The following is a 24,820-nucleotide window of genomic DNA, read 5'->3' as shown; positions in this document are numbered from 1 at the left end:
CTGTGTGTGTGTATGGTTACTTGCTTGTGTGTGTGTTGGTATGTAACCCTGCTTGTGTGTGCGTGCACTCGTGTGTGTGTGTGTGTGTGTGTGTGTGTGCCCTTGCCCCCCCCCCCCCTCCAGGCGGACGTGGCCGTGCTAGTGGTGGACGCCAGCCGGGGCGAGTTCGAGGCGGGCTTCGAGGCGGGCGGTCAGACCCGGGAGCACGGCCTGCTGGTGAGATCTCTGGGCGTCACCCAGCTAGCCGTGGCCGTCAACAAGATGGACCAGGTCAGTCGCAGTAGTCTAGCACACTGTGTGTGTGTGTGTGTGTGTGCATGCATTTGTGTGCCTTTGAAGGTGCATGTCTCGTTTGGAGGCATGGTAAGCATTCTGTCTCCGGTCTGAATGTAGCCCGCTTCGATCTTCCCTGTGTCAAAAAATCCTGACCCCCGATCTGGGATACCCCTCCCCCCCCCGGCTCGGGGAGACCTGCCGAGGGGCTGATGGGATCTTGTTTGCTCGGTGACCGTTGATGCCTGGAGACCCAGACTCACTTGCAAATACGTGTAACGAGGCTGCGCAGCCCCCCGCGCTGTCTCAAGTTGCATGCGCTTCACACACACTTTTATCTCTGCTTAGTTTAGTACCCGAGCTCAGTTCACCCCCCACGTGATGGGTTACTTTACCGTTTGGTTTTTCTCCCTTTTCTTTCTTTTTTTATGATCAATGCATGTTCAATAGGTGAGCTGGCAGCAGGATCGGTTCCAGGAAATCATCGCCAAACTTGGTCACTTCCTGAAGCAGGCGGGCTTCAAGGTGAGTTGGCAGTTGGGGGCCCCTTACCCTACGAGGATGTTGCGCAACCCTCCTTGCCATGGAACCCCTTGCATCTCGCCGCCAGACTGTAAATCAATTGGCCTTATCAGGCTCCGAAAGAGAAAGCACCACCAACCCCCTCCCTCCCTCCCTCGTACTACTACTACTACTACTACTGTCAGCCTTTGATCCTGGTATGGGTGTGGTCAGAGTTACCTGTTAACTCCTCTCTTCGGTTCCAGGAGTCTGATGTCTTCTTCGTCCCGACCAGTGGCCTGTCAGGAGAGAACCTGACCACCAGGAGTGCTGTGTCAGAGCTCACCTGCTGGTACTCTGGGCCCAGCCTGCTAGAACAGATAGGTACTGACCATTATAGTAATGCTGTCATAGTGCTGTGCTGGACTCTCTGTATAGAAGTCTACGCCGTTTGGTAATCGGTTGAAATGTGAAGCATTGATTATGCCGTGTCGATCACAATGTTATGTGTCCTCGGGAATGGCCCTCAACATCCATTCTGGTTGATTTACCTTCAGCCACTCAGATAAACATCAACCCAGCCTCTTTGACCGGTCTATTTGGCATGTTTGCGCAATATTTGACACACGGCCATGGTTTTATTTTAATTTAACAACATTGTTGAACCGCACCTTTCCCAAACAAAACTGGAAAGCAGACATAGTCCGGACCCAATATAATTGAACCCTTTTATATGAACGTCCCAGACACAACAATGACAGAGCTTCTGTTCACATCCAAGTTGCTGATGTGGCTGGATTCCTCTCACTAGGACGGACCCTTTGTGATCATGCATTTGCAGGGAAAATGATTCACCATCGCCAGGGTCTGACTTCCTCTTTCTCTCCTCTGTTCTCCCGCCCATTTTCTTTGTTTGGTTTCACCCCAGATGCCTTCAAATCGCCCCAGAGGTCTACGGACAAGCCGTTCAGACTGTGCGTGTCCGATGTCTACAAAGGTGAACCAAATGAAATGCAGCAACTTGCTATGTATTGTTCATATATATATATATATATATATATATATATATATATATATATATGTATATGTATATGTATATATATATATATATGTATATGTATTTAAGTGTGTATTATTCATAACTGTTTGGTGTGCCTGGCTGTTCCCAGATCAGGGGTCAGGATTTTGCGTCACAGGGAAGATCGAAGCGGGCTACATTCAGACAGGGGACAGAATGCTTGCCATGCCTCCCAACGAGACATGCACTGTCAAAGGTACACAAACGCACACACACATACACAAACACAGACACACACATACACACACACACACACACACACACAAAGACACATACACACACACGCACACACACACTCAAACATTAAAATATGCTGGGGGACATGACCTCAGTCCAAAGTAAAGCCTATGAAGTTTTTGATTGTTATCGGGAGTCTTGTTGCATTTGCTTATACAACACTGCCACCCGGTGGCAATTTGTGTGACCTTCATGTGTCTGTCCCACGCAGGCATCACGCTCCACGATGAGCCCCTGGACTGGGCTGCAGCAGGAGACCACGTCAACCTCACTGTCACGGGCATGGACATCATTAAGATCAAGTTAGTCCAGCACTCATAATCACGTTAGTAATACAAGTGGAGAACCGAGAAATGGAAGTCATTAGTATTTGGCAGTTGGTAAAAAGCTACTTAATGAGAACAATGAAAGCAAAAAATATATTTTGGACCAACTGCAAATGTGCTGGACAAATATGCTTTAAAAATATTCTCCTTTTAATGTAATTTTACTTTTTATTGTTACTTACTAGTTCTCAACAAAGTAAGGTATGTCCTAAATGGAAGTGCTTGAACCAATAGAAACCAAAGTGCATACATGTACCCATTATGATTGACTGTCTGTTGTGTACCCGTCTCCCAGTGTGGGCTATGTGTTCTGTGATCCGAAGGAGCCAATCAGAGCCTGCACACGCTTCAGAGCACGAATCCTGCTCTTTAACATAGAGGTGCCCATCACAAAGGGCTTCCCTGTGAGTCACATGCACACACGCACGGACGCACATGCAAACACATACGCATGCTAGGGATGAAACGTTACCGTGTTGGATTTCCACTCTTTGAAAAACTCAGTTTTTGGAATCAGTTTAAATGATCTTAGTGTGTATTACTACATTGTAACACTGTTTTAACATATTCTGCATATTTGGAAAAAAAATGCAATGATACTGATGACCAAGATAATTTGTTTTAATTGACTACTGTAATAGAGATTCAACATTTTCATATCTTGACATCTCTAACACACACGGAATTGTGTGTGCCTTAGTGTTTTTTTGTCTTGTTTGCTGAGGTCTAGGTGTGTTTATATGTGTGTTTACTTGTTCCTTGCCAGGTGCTGCTGCATTACCAGACAGTCAGTGAGCCAGCCACCATCAAGAGGCTTGTTAGTGTTCTACACAAGAGTAACGGGGAAGTGCTCAAAAAGAAACCAAAGTAAGACTTGGAAAGGAAACACCGACAGACCATTTAGGTTGTCAGGCTTTAAGGTGTAGAAGAGAATAGTTTAAGAGTTTGTCTGTGTAGGAGGAAATAGATTACAATTTCACTGTTAAACTTATTTATATTTTTAAAGGATATCATTGCTAAACCGACTGAAAGTTGGATAGATGTGATGCAATGTTAAGTGTATGGGGGGAGGGAAGGGCCTTCATCGTCAGCAAAAGCCTCAGTGTTTATTTCCTCACTCCCCCACGTCGAGGTGCCTGGTGAAGGGCATGAACGCCATCGTGGAGGTCCAGACGCAGAGGCCCGTGGCGCTGGAGCTCTACAAGGACTACAAGGAGCTAGGCCGCTTCATGCTACGCTACGTGGGCTCCACCATCGCAGCCGGGGTGGTCACCGAGGTAGAGGCCTGGAGGAGTTAGCGCATACAAAGGGCTCCCGTTCAATAGGAAACTTGAGTTTAGAAGCTGTCTGCCGTCCATACTCTCGAGCCTCTTCCTCGCTGTTTTCCTTCAAAGTATATCTTATCTATGCACACACACCCAAAATGGCAGACCTCAGTACCACTGTAGGAATGCAGATTATTGGAGATGTTTATTCATGTCACAAACGCATTGGAAGGCAGTCGGATTCATGTAAAATAAATGGTCATTTTCAATAAGAAAGTCTTTATTAATATAAAATAAAGGTCATTGTAGAACTTGGTCATTGATTTTATTCATTTTCCATTCCCCACGCAGATCAAAGAATGAGGGACACTAATGGACCAGGAGCAGCCAGGGGAGGCCGGATGTGGACGCACCGCGGCGACCTTAAAGACGAGTTAAAGTGCAATTTCCTTCAAGAGGATCTCTGCCCGGGAGCCTCCGAGCCTCACAGCCGTCCCCTCACCAGCCAGCTGGACAGCATCTTCACACAGACACACACACGCACACACACACACACAGCCACCTGAGCTATTCAGATGAAGACCGCTGCAACGATGCATGCTGCGATAACGCAAATATATCTCTGATGCGGCACAGTGAATGCTATACCTCCACTAAAACATCCTCCACCCTTCCCAAACTCCTGTTTCCTTTGCTCCTCAAACAAGCCTACCGTCCTGTGTCTCCCAGATATCATCTCTAAACCAAGACACAAAGCGGCTTGACTCTCCCCCGCTGGATGTCAAAAGAAACGATAAGGGAGCACCTTAACATTCAGATGCTTCTCCCAATTGTTCGATCCTACAGCCCGAGTCCCAAGGCCACCTGACTGTGCCAAGGTCTTTTTATTTTTTATTAAAATTATTAGATTTTTGTTTGATCAAAAACAAATTGGTGACTCCTGCCCGAATATTTTTGGGTGGACGTCTGGATGGTTGCCGCTCGACTGAATGTTTTCAACCATGCGTTGCATTTCGATAGTTAACCCGTCGTCCCGATGACCAGGGCCGCTGCGCTATGAGACACCATAACATTGGCGGCGAAGACATTTATATTTTCCTCCTCAATGACCATATAAGACTGCATCTTTTATGGATAGACTGATAATCAATCGGGCCATTTATTTTTTGTAGCGCAAAAGGAAGCGGTGCCCTTAATGATTAAATAATTTGTTTGTTTTTTTTGTTTTTATTTGCGCTTAACAAATGAGCCCATGTGAATGATCAGGGTGTGGCGTCATCGAAGCGTTTCCAAGAGGACGAGGTGTGTGTTGATTTCTCAACCGAGGAGACCGTGGAGGCAGATCAGGCAGTTTGATACAACAGACTGGTGGTGGTGATGATGGTGTGAATAAAGGTTACATGACCTAAGATTTGTTGGTTTTATTTTTTTGTTGATTTCACATGATATACAATGTGTGCAATGCAATGTGGGGAAAGGAAGTTGGTGGGGCTGACCAACACTGTTATGCTAAGAGCAGATCCTGTCACTACAGTGTTTGAATAAAGAAATAATACTTTAGCCATCTCTTAACTAATATATAAGTATCACCATCTCTAACAGATTACCTACGCATCGCGTAATGAGCCAATTACCATAGCGTTTTTCTCGTCAGCGTAGGTCGTACCAGAAATGCATTGCGACTGTAATGACGAGATATTGAGGTCTTCTCTCAGCCTACTTCCTTATGTGCAGGCGGGCGCTATATTCGGCAGTTTGGATTGGGTGAATTCTGTCAATCACTGCATTGACCAATTAAAATGCGTCTTTCACTTTCTATTTTGCCTTGGACAAAAGGGTGAGTTGGCCATGCCATTGTAAAATCAAATAATTTGATAGTTCAATTATATCTTATCCTTAACCAATGCTTTAAAGTTCGTCCTATGTACCATCAGGTTTAGGATTTAAGAATGGCGGGTTTATTAGAAAAAATAAAAGACCTCTACCCAGACCAGGCAAGGGCAATCGAAAGTAAGTTAAGTTTCCTTGCCTTGAATGAGTTTTCAGGCCGGATTCCTATTTTGTATTGTTTGTCATGTTTGTTTTATTGGTTTACTTTTAAGCATAGGCTGATGTAAATCGCAGGAATCAGCCAGACACCTTAAGTGAAGAATAATCGATAAATAACATGGCTTTAGCTTATTTGTCAATAGCCTGCATTAATCCTGCTTGTTTGGACAGAAGAAAATTTCCGCAGTGACAACGACATCCGGACATTGACCAGAGAGGATCTACATGAACTGCTTGGCCCTAAGAACCTCAAGCAGAGAAAGGCCATTTATGAACTGATAAACCAGCAGGTAAGCTTATCTGCGCCTGGAGCTAGTTTGACGTTTAGGCCTGTGTGTGAAACACCACATTGTGCTCTTGGTCTCCTAAGTGTTCCAAGTGTATTTTTTCAGAGGTTATAACAATTCATATCATGATGAACAGTTGAACTGTGTACTACAAATGTACAAGATATATATATATATATTTGTATATTATGTAAAATCGATGTCTTATATTGTCTCATTCTTTTTTATGTGAGAACAAAGTGTGCAATAATAATAAGTACTAGTTACAAATGACACATTTAACTTTAAACTAATGATTTTTTTTTTTGTGTAACTTTTTCCCTTCTAGAAGCCAATTGGGGATTTTTTAAAAGACTTAAAAGCTTTTATCCCTGCAGAATCTTTGGAAGGTGTGTATTATCCCCTAAAATATGTCCATTGGGCGTTCATGTTCTTTGTAATGTCCACTGTTATTCCTATTGTTGCTACTGAGCATTTCTCTGTCTATAGCTGCCCTGACAGAGAATGGGGTCTTGAGTGGCTACCTGCAGATCATGAAGGACTTGACGTCCCAAGTAGGAAAGGTCCAATCATTTTTGCAGGCACATGTGAGCCTGCTGGAGGAACACAGTTATGATAATAAGGCGGCGAAAGGTATCGTCATCCTATCTATTGTGCAATATAAAATAGCATAACAGAAAAATCATTATAAACCATCTCCTTTTCCTGGCATATGTGTTTCTTGAGAGCCAGAACACAATTTCTCTATTATTTCGCTCAAACAAAAGCAAGTAATCTTCAAAATCATGTGCATGATTATGCGCTTTGTTGACTCAACAGTGCCACGCACAGGAAGTAATGCGCAACAAGTTAGCAATCTACCTCCAACACCAACAGGTATGGGTGAAATTGTTACCTAGAAAATATATTCTCTTTCATGACAATCTAATTACTTTATGTTGCGGTAGATGTAAGAGAAATTATTCAGAAAGATTTAAAAATTGCGTAGACATCCGTCAGCTATATTAGTGTGAAAAAATCTGTTTTGAATTCACTGCAGCTGTCTCTGTGTGAGCCTATTTAGATGTCCTGTAAGATATTGGTGCTCATCTAACCCTTTATAATGCCTTATGACTTTGTTAAACTTATCTGCTAGGTAAAAGTTCATCACCTGGATTCTGGAATTTTTTTGGTAAATATAGCTCAACTAATGTTATGCTCATTCGCAGTCACTCAAATATCCTTGATTTTCTTTTTTTTCTTTCAGCTAAAGGTGCGATTTGAGAGTTGTAAAGAGCGGAAGAGAGACAGATTTTGAAACTCAACACTTTCAAACGCAACAATGTCTGCCTATAATGAAAATTATTTCACGATTACCTACTAAACCATCGAAACCAACCCATAACTTTCTTTCCAATGCTCCTATGCTTCCAAAATGGAGGTGGTTATTGTGAGGTTACTTTGCAATCTAAAATTAGGTTTTCTTTTAAAGTAGTATTGGCAACAAAGATTTACATATTTTGTGTTTTCTTTGTTCATTTGTTTGCCGTATTTATTTGCTCCCAAGGTTTCGGGGATGCTAAGGAAGTCCCCAGTTCTAGCTCTCCAGAGAGCGGTCAAAGAGATGGCTTTGACCTTAGATCAGATACTGACCCAGATCCTTATCCCAGCAACGTGGACCCAGATGAGCCACTAGGAGCCCACAAAGCACAGCCTGTAGCAGAGGTTTCATCCTCTGTTGCAACACAGAAGATAAGTATGACTGAAAGTAAGTACTCAACAGAATATTGCGTACACATAGACAAATATAAGCAATCACAAGGACCACCATCAATGTAAAGTTTTGGCGACCTGGAGATTTTGTTGCACCACAGCATAAAATCTATGAAGAACGGACCATACAAAAAAAAAACAAATTACACCGTAATTAAGTTAATTATTTTTCTATAAATAGTTTTAATCTCCATCTTATTTTTCAGAACTCCATACTGTAACATTCCAGTCTATTGTAAGCGGCAAAACATTAAACTGCGAAAATACCATATTGGAACAATTGAGGAACAGGGGAAAAGTGATTCTTACGGAGACAGAAGACAGCCCCCAGCTCATTATTGTGTTCTGTCCAATCACGTCACGGATTGACTCAGACTTGGAGAGTGTCATGAATAAACATCCAGGTACTGTAATGGCCATGGTTTAATTTTCCTTCAGACACATTGAAGTGCAACATGTCCGCTAATGATTGGCAATCAGTGTGATTTTTATCGTTATGTAGTGCTTGTCCAGGCCCTGTCACTAAAATATCCTCTCCCCTTCTTCTCTTTGTAGAGTCATTGGTTGACAAACCTGTTATTTTGGTGATGATGCATCACAGATACAATCCCAACGAAGTAGTCATCCAGAAGCCAGGGTCAGTCCTCAAGAAATGGAACATTGCGTTGGTTGTCAACGTTTTCTACCACGAAACCGTGCATGGATTGGTGCCCTGCGTCATGAACAACCAGGCGGTCGATGAAATGCACACCACATTAATGAAACACTGTGAAAAAAGCATATGTGAATGTGTCGACGATAGCGACATTGCAATGTCGGACCCCTGCAGTCATAATAGCAGCGCTTCCGAATCATTGGTTCAATCAGGAAATGACAATATGGCTTTGCTTGCTCATGAATGCAACACTGGTACTAGTAGTAATGTAATCTCCCAAAGGACTAGCAGTACAAGTAGTCATGACCACTGGAGTGGTAGGCGTCCTTGTGTGGATGCACGTCCCATTGGAAGCCGTGGCATAGCTCGTCATGATGACACACACGCTTTTCAAGGCCACCCAAAAAGTATGGGTGATTATGTCGCTTCAAGTCACAGCAGGTTGAGTGGTGATAATGACACACACACTTCTGATTTTCAATGCAAACAAGCAGCTAATGTTGGTAATGCCAGAACACGTGATAGTAGAAACAGTGGGACGGATGGTGATGACCACACTGGTAAGGTAGATAAAGGAGCTTTCAAGAAAAATTATTTTCAGTGGAAGTGATGGACATTGTTCATCTATGTGCTGCCAGTGCTAGTAAAGCTATTTTTATTTTATTTCTCAATCAGGAATATTATCTTTAGTGTGAAACAATGGCGTCATGCGTTCATGAAGGGAAAAGTGGGTTAATATATTTGTATTGGATCAAAGGGTAGGCTATCTTTTTAATGATTATATTCGTACAATAAAGTACTGTTACAAGAGTGCTTCATAGATATACTTTATTGGGCATTGTTTTTTGGATGAAAAAAGTAGGCTAATGCATCACTTCTAATGCATCAGCTTCCTTCAAGCTAAATCATTAAAATATGTTCAATATGCTTCTGTAACAAAGCAATATAAATATGTAAAATATGCAAAGTCCACAGATGTTTTTCCAATGATGTATTTCAAATAAAGTCAATGGATTAATCCCATTCAATACATCAGGAATGTTTTTGATGTCACGATGTACAAGCCCTACGGACGGGCCTCTCGCTCTCGACCCTCTTTGCCGAACTCCCCCAAAGCATGGCCCTGGCTGCGTTGTTTACAAACGGTAGCAGTTCCCGGAAGTGAAAGAAGCTCATGCTAGTAGCTAGTGCATGTGATGCTTTTACAATGGCAAATAGTCACGCAACATTTAGCCACTGCTAAATCAACGCGCGTTGGCTATGCTGGACATTCTCGGATATAATTATTCATTATACATTCAATGAAAAAACAACATTGTGGGTCAACGAGCTTGTCGGCTAGCCAGCGATGAGCCCTACTCTACTCCTCTCTTGACAGTGCACATTTGGATGTGGACGCAACGCGGCGACCTTAAAGACGTTAATGTGCAATTTCCTTCAAGAGGCTCTCTGCCCGGGAGCCTCCGAGACTCACAGCCATCCCCACTCCCCTCACCAGCATCTTCACACACACACCTGAGCTATTCAGATGAAGACCGCTGCAACCATGCATGCTGCGACAACGTAAGAATATCTCCGATGTGGCAGAGTGAATGCTATACCTCCACAAAAACAACCCCACCCTTCCCAAACTCCTGTTTCCTTTGCTCCTCAAACAAGCCTACCGTCCCGTGTCTCCCAGATGGATGTCAAGAGAAACGATAAGGGAGCACCTTAACATTCAGATGCTTCTCCCTATTGTTCGATCCTACAGCCCGATTCCCAAGGCGACCTGACTGTGCCAAGATTTTTTATATTTTATTATTATTATTAGAATTTTGTTTGATCAATAACAAAATGGCAACTCCTGCCCGAATGTTTTTGGGTGGACGTATTGATGGTTGCCGCTCGACTGAATGTTTTCAACCGTGCGCGCTGTATTTCGATAGTTAACCCGTCGTCCCGATGACCAGGGCAGCTGCGCTATATGAGCCACCATAAAATTGGCGGCGAAGACATTTATATTTTCCTCCTCAATGACCTTATAAGACTGCATCTTTTATGGATAGACTATGATAATCAATCGGGACATTTATTTTTTGTAGCGCAAAAGGAAGCGGTGCCCTTAATGATTAAATAATTTGGCGTTTTTTAATTTTTTTATTTGCGCTTAACAAATGAGCCCATGTGACTGATCAGGGTGTGGCGTCATCGAAGCGTTTCCAAGAGGACGAGGTGTGTGTTGATTTCTCAACAGAGGGGACCGTGGAGGCAGAACAGGCAGTTTGAAACAACAGACTGGTGGTGGTGATGATGGTGTGAATAAAGGTTACATGACCTAAGATTCGGTGGTTTTATTTTTTTGTTGATTTCACATGATATACAATGTGTGCAATGCAATGTGGGGAAAGGAAGTTGGTGGGGCTGACCAACACTGTTATGCTAAGAGCAGATCATGTCACTACAGTATATGTCCTTGTTTGAATAAAGAAATAATACTTTAGCCATCTCTTAACTAATATCGAAGTATATAACCATCTCTAACCAATCACCTACGCATCGCGTCATGAGCCAATTACCATAGCGTTTTTCTCGTCAGCGTAGGCAGATCGTACCAGAAATGCATTGCGACTTGATGACGAGATATTGAGGTGTAGCAGGCGGGCGCTATATATCCGGCAGTTTGGATTGGGCGAATTCTGTCAATCACTGCATTGACCAATTAAAATGCGTCTTTCACTTTCTATTTTGCATTGGACAAAAGGGTGAATTGGCCATGCCATTGTAAAATCAAATTATTTGATAGTTCATTTATATCTTATATTTAACCAATACTTTAAAGTTTGTCCTATTTCCCATTAGGTTTAGGGTTTAAGAATGGCGGGTTTATTAAAAGAAATAAAAGATCTCTACCCAGACGTGGCAAGAGAACTCGAAAGTAAGTTAAGTTTCCTTGACTTGAATCCGTTTTCAGGCCGGATTCTTATTTTGTATTGTTTGTTTTATTGATTTACTTTTAAGCATAGGCTGATGTAAATCGCAGGAATTAGCCAGACATCTTAACTGAAGAATAATCATCGATACATAACATTGCTTTAGATTATTTTTCAAAGCCTACATTAATCCTGCTTGTTTGGACAGAAGCAGAGTTCCGCAGCGACGACGAAATCCGGACATTGACCAGAGAGGATCTCCATGAACTGCTTCGTGGCCCTAAGAAGCTCAAGCAGAGAAAGGCCGTTTATGAACTGATACACCAGCAGGTCAGCTAATCTGCTCTTTGAGCTAGTTAGACGTTTAGGTCTGTGTGTGAAACACCACATTGTGCTCGTGCTCCAAATGTATTTTTTGCGAGGTCCAATGACAAATTAAACTTGAAACTAATGAATTTGTTTTTGTGTAACTCTTTCCCTTTTAGAAGCCAATTGGGGATCTTTTAAAAGACTTAAAAGATGTTATCCCTGCAGAATCTTTGAAAGGTGTGTATGATCCCTTCAAATATGTCCATTGGGTGTTCATGTTCTTTGTAATGTCCACTGTCATTCCCATTGTTGCTACTGAGCATTTCTCTGTCTATAGCTGCCCTGACAGAGAATGGGGTCTTGAGTGGCTACCTGCAGATCATGAAGGACTTGACGTCCCAAGTAGGAAAGGTCCAATCCTTTTTGCAGGAACATGTGAGCCTGCTGGAGGAACACAGCTATAAGGCGGCGAAAGGTATTGTCATGTATCCTATTTATTGTGAAATATCGAATAGCATAGCATAAAAATCATTATAAACCATCTCCTTTTCCTGGCACATGTGTTTCTTGAGAGCCAGACCACAATTTCTCTATTGCTTCCCTCAAACACAAGCAAGGAATCTTAAAAATCATGTGCATAAACATGCGCTTTGTTGACTCAACAGTGCCACGCACAGGAAGTAAGGCGCAAAAAGGTAGCAATTTACCTCCAACACCAACAGGTATAGGTGGAATTATTGCCTAGAAATCATAATTTTGTCGCATGACCATCCAGTTACTTATAAATGAATAAACCTGCTTTGTTGTTTCCACAGGAACACACCCAGGAAGCAATGTGCAAAAAGGTAGCAATAGACCTCCAACACAAACGGGTATGGGTGGAGTTATTGCCCTTAAAATATATTTTTCTTTCATGACAATCAAATTACTTTTTGGTGTGGTAGATTTAAGAGAAATTATTCAGAAAGATTTAGAAATGTTTAAAGTAGTATTTCAAAGATTTACATATTTTGTGTTTTCTTTCATGTGGGATTTCGAGGAGTTCATTTGTTGCCGTATTTTTTTGCTCCCAAGGTTTCGGGCAGGCTAAGGTAGTCCCCAGTTCAAGCTCTCCAGAGAGCGGTCAAAGAGATGGCTTTGACCTTAGATCAGATACTTACCCAGATCCTCATCCCAGCAACGTTGACCCAGATGAGCCACTAGGAGCCCACAAAGCACAGCCTGTAGCAGAGGTTTCATCCTCTGTTTCCACAGAGCAAATGAGAAAGACTGAAAGTAAGTACTCAACAGAATATTGCATACACATCGACAAATATAAGCAATCACAAGGACCACCATCAATGTACATTTTTGGCGACCTGGAGATTTTGTTGCACCACAGCATCAAATCTATGAAGAAAATACCATACCAAAAAACAACAAATTACACCGTAATTAAGTTTAATATATATCTATAATTTATACCGCTTATTTTTCAGAACTCCCTACTCTAACATTCTTGTCTATTGTATCTGGCGATACGTTTAAATATGAAAATATCATATTGGACCGGTTGAGGAGCCGGGGAAAAATGATTCTGGTGAACACAGAGGACAGCCCCAAGCTCCTTATTGTGTTTTGCAAAATCGAGTCAGAGTTTGACGCAGACTGCCTCGCTATTAGAATGTCTATCCCAGGTAATGGCCATGGTTTAATTTCCGTTCAGATACACAAGTGCAGCCTGACCGCTAATGATTGGCTATCAGTATGATTTTTATCATTATGTACTGCTTGTTCAGGCCCTGTCACTAAAATATCCTCTCCCCTTGTTCTTTGTAGAGTCATTGTTTGACACACCTGTCATTTTGGTTATGATGCATCACACAATGAAACACAACAAAGGACTCATCCAGAAGCCAGGGCCATCCCTCAAGAAATGGAACATTGTGTTGGTTGTCAACATTTTCTACCACGTAACCTTGCGTGGGTTGCTGATCGGCGACATGAACAACCAGGCGGTCAATCAAATGCACACGTTATTACTGAAATACTGTGGAAAAAGCATCTGCGACAAGTGTCAACGATAGCGACATTGCAATGTCGGACCCCTGCGGTCATAATACTAGCGCTTCCGAATCGTTGGTTAGATCAGGAAATGACAATATGGCTTTGCTTGCTCATGAATGCAACACTGGTACTAGTAGTAATGTATTCTCCCAAAGTACTAGTAGTAGCAGCAGTTATGGTAGTCATGACAACCGGGGTGGTAGGGTTCCTAGTGTGGATACACGTCCCAGTGGAAGCCAAGGCAACCCAAAAGGTATGGTTTATAATGTCGCTACACGTCACAGCAGTTTGAGGGGTGATAATGACACATACACTTCTGGTTTTCATGGCAACCAAGTAGGTTATGGTGGTAATGCCAGAACACGTAATAGTACGGATGGTAATGACCACAGTGCTGGTAAGGTAGATCAAGGAACCAGAGCTAAGAACCCTCTCTAAGAGGAAAGGATGGAAATTGTTCATCCATGTGCTGCCAGTGCTAGTAATGTTTTTTTTTTTTATTCCTCAATCAGGAATATTATGTTTTGTGTGAAACAATGGCATCATGGGGTGGGTTCATATGTTTGTATTAGATCAAAGGGTAGGCTTATCTTTTTAATGATTATATTTGTATAATAAGGTACTGTTACAAGAATGCTTCATAGATAGAAAATAATATGTTAATGAACCCCACCATGTTGCATTCCTTCAAGCTAAATCGTTCAAAAAACAACTAAGCCTTCAGTTCAGAGACCAATGTACCAATAACCAATGCAATGTATATAAAGTATATAAAGCCTTAAAGATTTACCAAAGCGTTCAATATGCTTCTGTGACTATGCAATGTAAAGAGTCCACAGATATTTTTACTATGAAGTATTTCAAATAAAGGCAATGGATTAATCCCATTCAATGCATCAATAATGTTTTTGAGACCTGTCCATCAAATTGTCCAAACTCACCGGCCTACTTAACTCTTAACAATGTAAGGTTACTTTTCATCACGAGACTCTGTCTGGCAATGAAGAAAGGACTTCGATGTAAGGTAGTAAAAACTAGAGGCACCACCAGAGTGACAGAAGTAAAGTACAAAAAATACAAGCAACACAATTGTAGCTCTGAAAGTCTACCCTCCGCCCCCCGCTCTTGGTTCGTACAATAGCTGCTGATCGACGCTGTTCGGTGATTGAAAACCTACAAAATCACAAATGTAACTTTTAGTCCAATTGTTCTAAGGTTATATTAAGTTCACCCCCTGCGACCAAAAGTCGAGGCGTTCATTGCGATCTGACGTCACGATGTACAAGCCTGCTCAAGCTCTGTACACCCTTTTTGCCGAACTCCCCCAAAGCATGGCCCTGGCTGCGTTGTTTACAAACGGTAGCAGTTCCCGGAAGTGAAAGAAGCACATTCAGCACATGCTAGTAGCTGGTGCATGTGATGCTTTTGCAATGGCAAGTAGTCACGCAACATCTAGCCGTTGCTAAATCAACGAGCGTTGTCTATACTTGACATTGTCGGATATAACTATTCATTATACATTTAGTGAAGAAACAACAGCTTGTCGGCTAGCCAGCGATGAGCCCTACTCCAACCCTAATCTACTCCTCTCTTGACAGTGTACATTTTGAGACTTTGCTACAGGTGATCACTTCCCAGGGATCCCCCCGATTCCCCTGTACAATCTAAATTTGTATATTTAAATCGATCGTCTTAACGAGTTAAAACCGAGGTCGTTATGAAAATGTAATCGTCGCCGGGTTGTAGCCTAGATCCTACAGACATTAAGAGGCTGGGACGGTGGGAGAACACATGTATATGGTTGTCTGTAGTAGCTGGGGGGCATGGAGAATGTTACTGGTCCCTGTGATGACGGGGATGAGGTTGTAGGACACAGAAGTCAAAATGATGTATTCGTGACAACGGGCGCGATGGATCCAGTCCAAAACGAATCCACCTCCACACCGCTTGGTGAGTGATCTGGTCTGCCTCACCTTGCCAATAATTCGGGTTACCTTTTATTCAAATAGCTTCTATATAGGTACAGTACAAATTACAAAGAATGTATGGGATGCTTGACGAACGTCAAACAACTTTGCACCACTGCTTGTCAATTTTTTACTGTGCATAAACATTTGTGTAGGCCTATAAGTAAGTGTACGTTTGTCAGATTTTCAGATTTTCTTTTAAAGAGATTTTGTTGTCTACGGGTATGAAAACATTTGAAAGGATTAACCACACACACCCTCAGGCTTGTGTTTTGAGTATCATCACATGCTCATAAGCTGCGTGCCCTCATGTGGGAAGGGAACTCCTTATTTTATATCATTAGAGTATTAAACACAGCGCTGTGTGAGCAACCACAGGCTCCCCCCCACTCCATCATCTTATTCCCTAATACACAATTTTGTCCGATTTTGTCCTGCCTTCGTATATTTCTAGACCTCTCTGTTTTGACTTCTGTTATGTCTTCCTATGCAGCCAAAGATATCCCAACGGAGAGGAAGACAAGGGTGAAAAGGGAGAGAAGAAAAATGCTGAAGAAAAAATCCCCCGTCATCGATCATTCACCAGCCTCGGAGGGCTCTGCTGCATCAAAACAAGGACGTACGTATAAATTGTTTTTATCCCCTCCTTGGATCCTTTCATTTCAATTTTGTATAGAAATAACAAACTTTCCGCATTTTCCAACATCTTATCTTGGCTCCAATGGATAGACCAAACAACTTTAACTTGACAATGTGGCTAGCAATTTTTGGCTCTCTGCTTAGCTTTATGCAGTAACGAAAGCACAAGCTGTTGAATGTAGCATCATGCAACAAGTTGAAGACTTGACAAAATCGCTAGACTCATGCGTTATCCTGTCTACTTATTTGTAAGCAAAACCATATAAATGCTAATTAATCGTTTTCCAAAGCAAAATGGAAATAAAAAACGTACAACTTCATGAGATTCATTGTATCATGTTCCAGCTCTTCAACTGGGTCCGGCTTGTATTTTTCTCATTTGCAGTCACAGAGTCCGAGTCGAGCCAGAAGAAGATGAAGAGGAAGCTAGGGGACTCCGGAGCCCGTGTGGACAGCGAAGAGGAGAAGAAGACGAAGAAGCAGAAAGGGAGCCAGCGCCCAAACTACTTTGTCTCTATCCCCATCACCAACGCTCAGGTCAGTGTCTGGACGGAGGCCGATATCCCCATTTACACAGACATGGAATGATATTTGTTTCAGTGTTGGTCTTCCAAAAGTAGTTGTTGCTTGCCTCCACTCAGGTGGAGTCGAGCAAAAAGTTAATACTTTGTTTTTGGATTGATTCTATGGTTATGACGCTACATCCGAATTAAACAAAACTCGCAGCTCCTATTTTTTTTTTTGCCATTTTTTTCTACGTTACAGTATCCATGTAATATCTACAATGTTGGTTACTCAGCAGAAAATAGTATTGTTATGATGTCATTAGTTTTGATGACTTATTTGTGACGTTGAAGTTCGTCTACGAAAGCCAAGCAGAGACACCGGGTGCGAGGAGGTTCTAAGTAAGGGGAAAGGGGCCGGCTCTCTCAGATATGAAACGTGTGATGAGCATGCATTCATATTGAAGTGTGATGACGTCTGCTGTTACAGATCAGTGCAGCTGTTGTTGAGGTCCAGGAGTCGGTGCTTCAACAGGAGCCCCGATTGGTCAAAGCGATGATCCCTGCCCCCACTTTGCACATGACCCTATTGGTCACTCATCTCGCCAGTCAAGAGCAAATAAGCCTGTAAGTGAACGCACATACCCCCACGCAAGCATATATGCACTTACCCCTCTTTTGAGAGGGTGTGCAAATGTGTGCAATCAATTGTAAAGACGGATATTCTATAATACTTCAATCCACGGGATGATGGATCACTCCCCAACACACAATTTAATTTATCATATTATCTTGGCCCTATCTGAGCTGACTTATTCCAGGAAGGTCCACAGGTCTAAAGACTTGTAGTGGTTACTCATATGTTTTGCATATATGTAACCACTAGAAGTCTTTTTTTTTATAAAAACAAAAAATATTATAAAATTACTGCCTTGATTTGAAGTGACAAATTGGTAATGCATTATATTGTAAGAAGGCCTTTTGTGTGGAAATAAAACGATACAAAACAAAAATAATTATGCCTCAAACAATTACCTTCTTGAATACCATGTATGTATTAGAGCAGAGAGAATATTTGAGAAAATCTGAGACGTTAAATATACAACCCTTTGAAATATTCCCACATTCCAATGTCAGCGTACTTATTGGAGTGCTCTCAGGATGTGTAACGTCCAGGCCCTCCAGTGGATTTCCAGGCCCAATCCCATTTCTACCCCTTACCCTTACCCCTTACCCTTACCCCTTCCCCTTACCCCTCCCCCTTGTTTTGAAGGGGTAAGGGGAAGGGGGAAGGGGTAAGGGTAGAAATGGGATTGGGCCCCAGTATGAGTGAGACCTAGGGGGCTCAGAGAGTGCTGTTGACGGTCACCGTTAATCTGCACTAAGAGGAAGATTGTGTTCTTATGACCACCGGATCCTCTCTTATGTAATGCGAGAGGAGAGGGAGGGAGGGAGGATTAGGTAGAGTTTGCCTGTCTGCTTATTGGTATAATATTTTCTCCCTTTCAGTGCAGCTACCGCGTTGGATAAGGCCATGCCCTCATTGGCCGAGCTCCTGGTGGGGCGGGCCTTGGTGCTGCCCTTCTCTGGGGTCGGTCACTTCAGAAAGGAGGTTGTGTTTGTAGGGCTGGCCCCGGGACAACACAGAGACACGCTGGAGAAGCTGGCAGGTGAGTCACGCCCCACGTCACATATCGTATTTGCATTGTTTCTCTCCCCTCAGTTTTATATTATATTTCATGTTTGTGTCTGGTGTTTCTCGGTGAGTGTGTAGTATGACTGTCTCAAATGTTTTCCGTGTGTGTGTGTGTGCATGTGTGCAGGGCTCCCTTGATATTAAAGGGCATTGTGTATACGCTCTATAGCAGAGCACTCTGCTACACCAGAGCTCAATACCACTCAAAGCACCAAGGATACATTAGTTATACAAATGAATTAAATAACTTTTGTTGAATTCATGCCTTTTTTCAATGCTTAAGATTGCAACAAATCCTGGTTTCGTTGGTGATAAAAACAAATAGAAGTTGGAGATTGGTTAGAATATTGGTTTGACATACATCAGATTCTGTGCCGTGCTCTAATTTAATGGAAATATAACGCATTGAAGCAATGATTCAATTTATTAAATAGAAAAAATTGCATGCAAAGGAAGTGCTCAAGGTTTCACATCAATTAAAATGTGATTGTGTGTGCTCTCGCTCGTCTTCCGTTTAAGCGTCAGGGTGGCCCACTAGTCTCATGTAACGTAGAGAGAATGAGCAGGGAGAACCCTTTATCTATGCGTCTATAGATTATTCAATAGTTTAAACCAACAGGGTGTGTAAATAAGGATAACTCTAGGACTTCTTTTTGTGCAAACCTAAAAAGGAAGACGCACGGGCAGAGTGAAGACCTTTCCCTGCGTTGTTAAAGAGCCAGTGTCAGAACAGGGATTATCTTTCACCACAAGATGGCACTAAGACTAAATCTCTCGGAGTGCGTTATGTCTAAAGTGGGATACACAGCAATTGATTTTCAGTTGGATTTTATTTGTACAAAATACAAGACAAAAAACAAAATACAACTTATAAATCAAAGGAACCTCATCTTTTGACAACCCTCGATGCTGTTTTGTTGCCATCTGCAACGTCATTGCTACCAGTAAATCCTACACACCGCTTCTGTTAATATTAATAAGTGGTATTACTTGGATTGAATGTGGAAACGATAGCAAGAACTAATGTGACTGGCTTTGCCTGTAAGAGCCGTATACGTTTACACATCATAACCTATTGATCTGTGCTTCTAAGTGGAAGTATAGTTCCATATCCTTAATGGAAGACGCATAAATGGAGAATGCAGAGATTCACAGGCAGACAGGGAGGCAGACACGTAGAGACAGACTCAGGATGTCTTTCTCTTCTATCCTCTGCCCTCCATGACCCCTTCCTGACACAAATATCCTCTTCGTCATCACGGTACTACTCTCTCTTTTTCCCTCTCCCTATGTTGCTCCATGTCTGTCTCTCTCGCTCTCTCTCGCTCTCGCTCTCTCTCTCTCTCGCTATCTCCCCCTTTCTCTCTCCGTCTCTTGACCTCTCACTCCCCTCCCTCACTATTGATTGCATCCTACCTTTGTTTGCTCAAGTCGCTTGTCCAAAAATAGCATTGGTCTTCACCAGTTGTGTTAGTGTGTGTGGGTGTTGGTGTGTGTGTGTGACTTTTTCACCTGGACCCTATCTTACCGTCGTTTTGCGCCCAAGGGAAAAATGCGAACAACAATTTGTCAAATTGTTCCAGTATTGATTTAATCCTCAAAAATGGGCTGCAGTGTATTCCTTTGGGGCAATAACAGCCTGTTGGTGTAAGGCCTTATAAAAGTGCTTGTTTTTGCCACTGACGGGCTCATATTAAATTTGAAAGGGTCCCTTCAGAGGGACAATCACTTTAAGAGGGGCGTACATTGATGCGGTGCTATACCCCCAAAGGATTACCTTGCAGCGAGTTTACTCTTGTCTGCAGTAGTAAAACGAATATATATAAATATATATATATATATATATATTGTTTTCCTCAAGCTTCACTCACCTGCTAGTGCAGATTTGGTTGACTGTTGCTGTTGTTACTTGGATGTTCAAGGGGGGTGGCTCTGATCCCTTTCTAAAATAAAATGTCTATTTCATTGGAAACTTAACATCCAATTTAGTGCTCTACTTTGGCCAACACAAGCATCAACTCTGGCACACAACGAGAGGGCCTGCGTTGTTTAATACATAGTAACCTAACACTGTCTCTGGCATTAGGAAAAAATAAGTGGAACATGACTCATAGTTTATGGATAAAATAAAAGCTTTCAGGCCAGCTTTCTAAAATTTGTGGTTTATAACATAATGAAACAAATACTGTGTTTGTGTTGCAGAGGTTTTGCAGAGGTGTTTTGAGGAGCAGGGTCTCCTCCAGGGAGAGTGCCGTGGGTTTGAACCCCACCTAACTATTATGAAGCTTTCCAAGGCACCCAAACTACGCTCCCAGGTACACACACTGTCACACTCTCACTCTCTCTCTCTCGCTCTCGCTCTCTCGCTCTCTCTCTAAACAAACGAAAATGTCAGCTACCTATACGGTATAGGTACCTGTGTGTGTACCTGAAGGAATAGTTTGGGTATAGGCTATACCCAAACTATTCCTTCAGGTAAACACACACACACACACACACACACACACACACACACACACACACACACACACACACACACACACACACACACACACACACACACACACACACACACACACACACACACACACACACAGAGATACACACACACACACACACACACAGAGATACACAAACCATTATCTCAGGTACCTATACCCAAACTATTCCTTCAGGTAAACAAACACACACACTCAACAAACTATTCTCACAGGTAAACAAACACACACTAAACAAACTATTCTCTCAGGTAACACACACACTCAACAAACTATTCCCCCAGGTAAACACACACGCAGATACACAAACTAACTATTCCCTCAGGTAAACGCACAACAAGCTAAAAGTATTTGATGTTTGCTGCAGTGAAACCGTTGACAAACAGTGTAAAAGTTGGTTGAGTGTCGGGGGTGTGGGGCAGTCGAGGGAGAGAGACCGGAATTAGTGAGAAGGAGCGGGGGAGTGATGGGGGAGTGATGGGGGAGGGAAGGGGGAGTGATGGGGGAGGGATGGGGGAGGGAAGGACTGAGCGTCTTTTAAAAAATAAATCTATCCGACTGATAACGCTGTATCCTGTCTGGCGCCCGTCAGACAGCGTGCGTGCGTGCGTGCGTGCGTGCGTGCGTGCGTGCGTGCGTGCGTGTGTGCGTGCGTGCGTGCGTGTGTGTGTGTGTGTGTGTCTGCCCACAAAAAGGAGTGGTGAACTCAGAACAAAAACACCCTGCATGGGATTTAGGAGGATAGTTGTAGAAGAATTATTAATACATGCAATACTTGTCTAGCATGTTTTCTTTTCTTTCTTTGTTGAACAATAGTTATACAAATAATAATTATAATTAATTCTACAGTAATATAATACTTTATTTGTATTGTACTATTACTAGTTAGTAACACTACTTGATGATTAGTTTAATTTATTTTCCTTTTACTTGGTCCTCCTTCATGTCTCCCAGGGCCTAAAAAGAGTTAATCCTGATTTGTTCTCCAGCTATACGGACAGGTAGGTGGTTGTTCCTACCTACAGTTAGCCTCATCTCTGTACTAGATTAACTTAGTCTCCACATCTAAGCAAACACACCTATCCAAAATACATTGGTTGGTGCCAGTGTTAGCAAGAGTTCAAACATAAAATGAAAGTCTGTCAACGTGCATTAGCATTTATTGATGTAGGACCTGATCCATGACGACGTTTTCATTTAGGTGGTTGTAGATATTGTTTCTGCTATTGTCGGTGTGAATATGAGCTCATGTTCCCATGCAGGTTCTTTGGAGACCAGAGGGTTGACCGGCTGGATCTCTGCTCCATGTTGAAAAAGAAGCAGGAAGATGGGTATTACCACACCGAGAGCTCCCTCCAGTTAGGTCAGTCTGTGTGGAGAACCTCTCGAACGCTCTCATTCTGTCCCTCTGTCTCCCTTGCTTTGATCTTCTATTTTTCCTTTTCCCTACACACACACACACATCTCATTATGGCACAACCATCATTGTTTGCAGTGACAGTATATTATACTATTATGGCACGGTTAAGTTACATTTGTAATTTGGATACTACTCAAACTATTTAGTAGTTCTGTTCCCTCTTTGAGCCCCCAGAGGGCGCTATTAACCCATATGGTTCACTAGGGCTTTCCAGGAGCTCAGTTATCTAAACAGTTAAGCATTCTGGACGTATTTGGTCATTCAAAATCATCAATTGATGGGCGTTTATGAATCGAAACTTAAGTCGTAAGTGTTACATTTGTGAGAGTGAGCAAGCGTTGAACTGTCCTTTATTTATTTTTTTTATAAATGCCTAATAAATGCCTGTTGAGTTCGCATTAAGTAAATACCCCCCCAAAAAATCCTGTCCCTGCTCCCCTTTGTGACAGCGTAGCCACAGAGCGCCATTAGCACGCCGCAGCTCTCAACGCCACTTCAGTTGTGTGATGGACTCGCCTGCTAATTAGCACGTAGCGCTGATTTCGCAGCACCATCACCCCCTGAAGAGCCTGTGTGTTCCTCCACTGGAGCTTGTCCGCTGCCTGCGGGGTGGGGGGGGGGGCGTGTCTGGCTTGTAGCCCATCATCTCCCCATTGATTGGTTGGAGCGAGAACCAAAATCACAGCAAAGGTCAAGTCTAGGTTAGGCCTGGGTATTATGGACATCCACTAGTGTGGAGGGCAGGGAAATAACAAAAAACCCTATTGCATAATAACATGAAAAAACCCAAGGAGATGAGTGGCCTAGTAAAAAGGCAGTTGCCCCTGTTTTCTGTTTTTAATGTGTGTGTGGTCTGATGCGTGCCAGTGTAGGATGGCGATAGATATGGATCCATAACACATACTGATCCATGGAATTGCAAATGGAATAAAAAGGCTATACCCATGTTTGTCTTTATAATGGCATTAACTGTCCAGGCTACATGAGGACGTAGCACAATGCTCAATTTTGTGATTCAGTATTTTACAGCTTGAGTCGATTTTTCTAGCGGTGCCGGTTTCAGTCATCGCTTCTTTTTTTTACCAAATGACACCATTAACGTGTTGGCGATCGTCCACACACACGTGGACACCATCCCTGACTCTCAGCCAGTGTGGCAACGTGGAGGGTGTTGACACCCATACTCAATGCTAGAATGTCCTTGTGGTCTTATGCATGCGTTGTGGACGAGTGATTACGGAGAGGGTGGCAGAGAGAGAGAGACGTGTGGGCGTGTGGGAGGAAGGGACGACAGGAAGAGTGGCCCCACTCACACACTCGCTGTTGTTGAAAGGCGGGAGCTCTAGTCAAGGGCTCTCCTTCCACAACAAAGCGTCCAAATTATGGACTTCTTCATATTTTTCAAAAGCAATTCACGACATACCGAGGAAGAAGAATGACGCATGACTGTGGGATTTGTACAGATGTTTATATATTTCCAAATATATAAAAATCCCCCACAAAATGATGTATTGCCAATAAACAGAAATGACAGATTAGGATGAATCGAGTCCTCATATTAGATGGAAGCTAAGGATCTTTGTATCCCCCCCTGTGTGCGGAGCAACCTGAGTTTTAAGTTTAACCAAACAGCGTTGTCTTCATCAAATATTCAGGCAGTGCGGGAGATTTGATGGAAACGATTAATATTGCATTAGCAGAAAAGGTTGGAAATAATAAATTAATCCAGGTCCGTAAGCAAGGGGCCGTAAACATATCAATCTGCTTTTGACTGATGAGTTTGCGTGGATGTCAACGTGTAAAAATGAAGTGAATTAATTATTCATGCATTCATACATTTTAAATGGTACATTTTCTTTAGTTTGGATTTGATCTCTCTTTGCCTCATGATATCTCCAATACACACTTTCTTTTCTTCCTGCTTCTTCCATACAGAACTGTCTCCCTCTGTTTCTCCCTCCTGGTCGCTCTCTTTCTGTCTCTGTGTGGTTGACCTTGATGTCCTGCCACTAGTCAGAGCAGGTAGACAATGAGGGAATGAGATCCTCTGGGAAATGGACACACGCACGCACACGCACACACACAGTTGTGTTGAAGTACGTAGCCAGCTACACACGCCGAAAAAGTGCCTTGTGCTGGATCAATGGTATTCCTCAGAGGGTCATGGCGGTTTACAAGGGGATGAGTTCTGAAATGGAGGCGGCAGTGTGAGTTGGTGGTAGCAGCCAGGAGGAGCTGCTGCTAAAGGGTCATGATCTTCAATCACAGCTGCGTACGGTGAACACCTGGGGCCGCCCGGCAGTGTCTAGTTCCTCCGGAGTATTCTCTCCAAGGTGTGTTTCATTATTTCAAGCACGTGTTGTGCACATCCACCTTTGTTTAACCTTAAACCTTTTTTTTTTTGTCT

At 42.7% G+C, this 24,820-nt stretch overlaps 4 protein-coding genes across 15 annotated transcripts in view; all 4 read left to right on the top strand.

The window, feature by feature from the left end:
• The window catches only part of hbs1l (HBS1-like translational GTPase), a 21,098-nt gene extending 15,884 nt beyond the window's left edge, over positions 1–5,214 (top strand). The window contains exons 9-18 of the mRNA XM_056580754.1: positions 124–270; positions 724–798; positions 1,041–1,158; positions 1,703–1,771; positions 1,944–2,048; positions 2,301–2,391; positions 2,711–2,819; positions 3,182–3,282; positions 3,548–3,692; positions 4,032–5,214. Of these exons, the coding sequence (XP_056436729.1) occupies positions 124–270; positions 724–798; positions 1,041–1,158; positions 1,703–1,771; positions 1,944–2,048; positions 2,301–2,391; positions 2,711–2,819; positions 3,182–3,282; positions 3,548–3,692; positions 4,032–4,043 (972 nt within the window). The 3' untranslated portion in view covers positions 4,044–5,214. The remainder of the gene's footprint in view (positions 1–123; positions 271–723; positions 799–1,040; positions 1,159–1,702; positions 1,772–1,943; positions 2,049–2,300; positions 2,392–2,710; positions 2,820–3,181; positions 3,283–3,547; positions 3,693–4,031) is intronic.
• A 231-nt stretch (positions 5,215–5,445) lies between these two features.
• si:ch211-245h14.1 (uncharacterized protein LOC563420 homolog) lies at positions 5,446–9,501 on the top strand. 5 transcript variants are annotated; one of them, XM_056580757.1, is made up of 10 exons: positions 5,446–5,517; positions 5,615–5,690; positions 5,904–6,019; positions 6,345–6,405; positions 6,506–6,649; positions 6,836–6,892; positions 7,152–7,187; positions 7,563–7,763; positions 7,975–8,172; positions 8,324–9,501. In XM_056580757.1, exons 2-10 carry the CDS (start codon positions 5,630–5,632, stop codon positions 9,031–9,033), a joined length of 1,584 nt encoding a protein of 527 aa, XP_056436732.1. In that variant the 5' UTR covers positions 5,446–5,517; positions 5,615–5,629; the 3' UTR covers positions 9,034–9,501. The 5 variants fall into 4 exon arrangements, with proteins under 5 accessions (XP_056436732.1, XP_056436731.1, XP_056436733.1 ...); XM_056580756.1 differs by having other exon boundaries at positions 5,448–5,517; positions 5,901–6,019; XM_056580759.1 differs by lacking the exons at positions 5,446–5,517; positions 7,152–7,187 and having other exon boundaries at positions 5,524–5,690; positions 5,901–6,019; positions 7,263–7,763.
• Positions 9,502–9,622: 121 nt separating this feature from the next.
• LOC130374154 (uncharacterized) lies at positions 9,623–14,766 on the top strand. 7 transcript variants are annotated; one of them, XM_056580768.1, is made up of 11 exons: positions 9,623–9,986; positions 10,083–10,208; positions 11,265–11,340; positions 11,544–11,665; positions 11,821–11,881; positions 11,982–12,119; positions 12,310–12,339; positions 12,460–12,489; positions 12,719–12,919; positions 13,123–13,320; positions 13,463–14,766. In XM_056580768.1, the coding sequence occupies exons 3-11, from the start codon at positions 11,280–11,282 to the stop codon at positions 13,708–13,710; spliced, it is 1,089 nt and encodes a 362-aa protein (XP_056436743.1). In that variant the 5' UTR covers positions 9,623–9,986; positions 10,083–10,208; positions 11,265–11,279; the 3' UTR covers positions 13,711–14,766. The 7 variants fall into 7 exon arrangements, with proteins under 7 accessions (XP_056436743.1, XP_056436742.1, XP_056436741.1 ...); XM_056580767.1 differs by having other exon boundaries at positions 12,460–12,516; positions 13,463–14,765; XM_056580766.1 differs by having other exon boundaries at positions 12,310–12,366; positions 13,463–14,765.
• A 280-nt stretch (positions 14,767–15,046) lies between these two features.
• The window catches only part of LOC130374403 (A-kinase anchor protein 7), a 32,605-nt gene continuing 22,831 nt past the window's right edge, over positions 15,047–24,820 (top strand). Inside the window, exons 1-8 of one of the 2 annotated variants that reach the window (XM_056581148.1) lie at positions 15,047–15,640; positions 16,151–16,276; positions 16,682–16,833; positions 17,290–17,426; positions 18,309–18,469; positions 20,698–20,810; positions 21,948–21,994; positions 22,256–22,356. In XM_056581148.1, the coding sequence (XP_056437123.1) occupies positions 15,514–15,640; positions 16,151–16,276; positions 16,682–16,833; positions 17,290–17,426; positions 18,309–18,469; positions 20,698–20,810; positions 21,948–21,994; positions 22,256–22,356 (964 nt within the window). In that variant the 5' untranslated portion in view covers positions 15,047–15,513. The remainder of the gene's footprint in view (positions 15,641–16,150; positions 16,277–16,681; positions 16,834–17,289; positions 17,427–18,308; positions 18,470–20,697; positions 20,811–21,947; positions 21,995–22,255; positions 22,357–24,820) is intronic. The other variant, XM_056581147.1, reaches the window with a different exon arrangement.

The sequence above is a fragment of the Gadus chalcogrammus genome, chromosome 21 (assembly GCF_026213295.1).
Source record: "Gadus chalcogrammus isolate NIFS_2021 chromosome 21, NIFS_Gcha_1.0, whole genome shotgun sequence".
In the NCBI taxonomy this organism is placed as follows: Eukaryota; Metazoa; Chordata; class Actinopteri; order Gadiformes; family Gadidae; genus Gadus; species Gadus chalcogrammus.
Note: the sequence above shows the minus strand (reverse complement) of the source record. Positions and strands in the feature narration are given on the sequence as shown.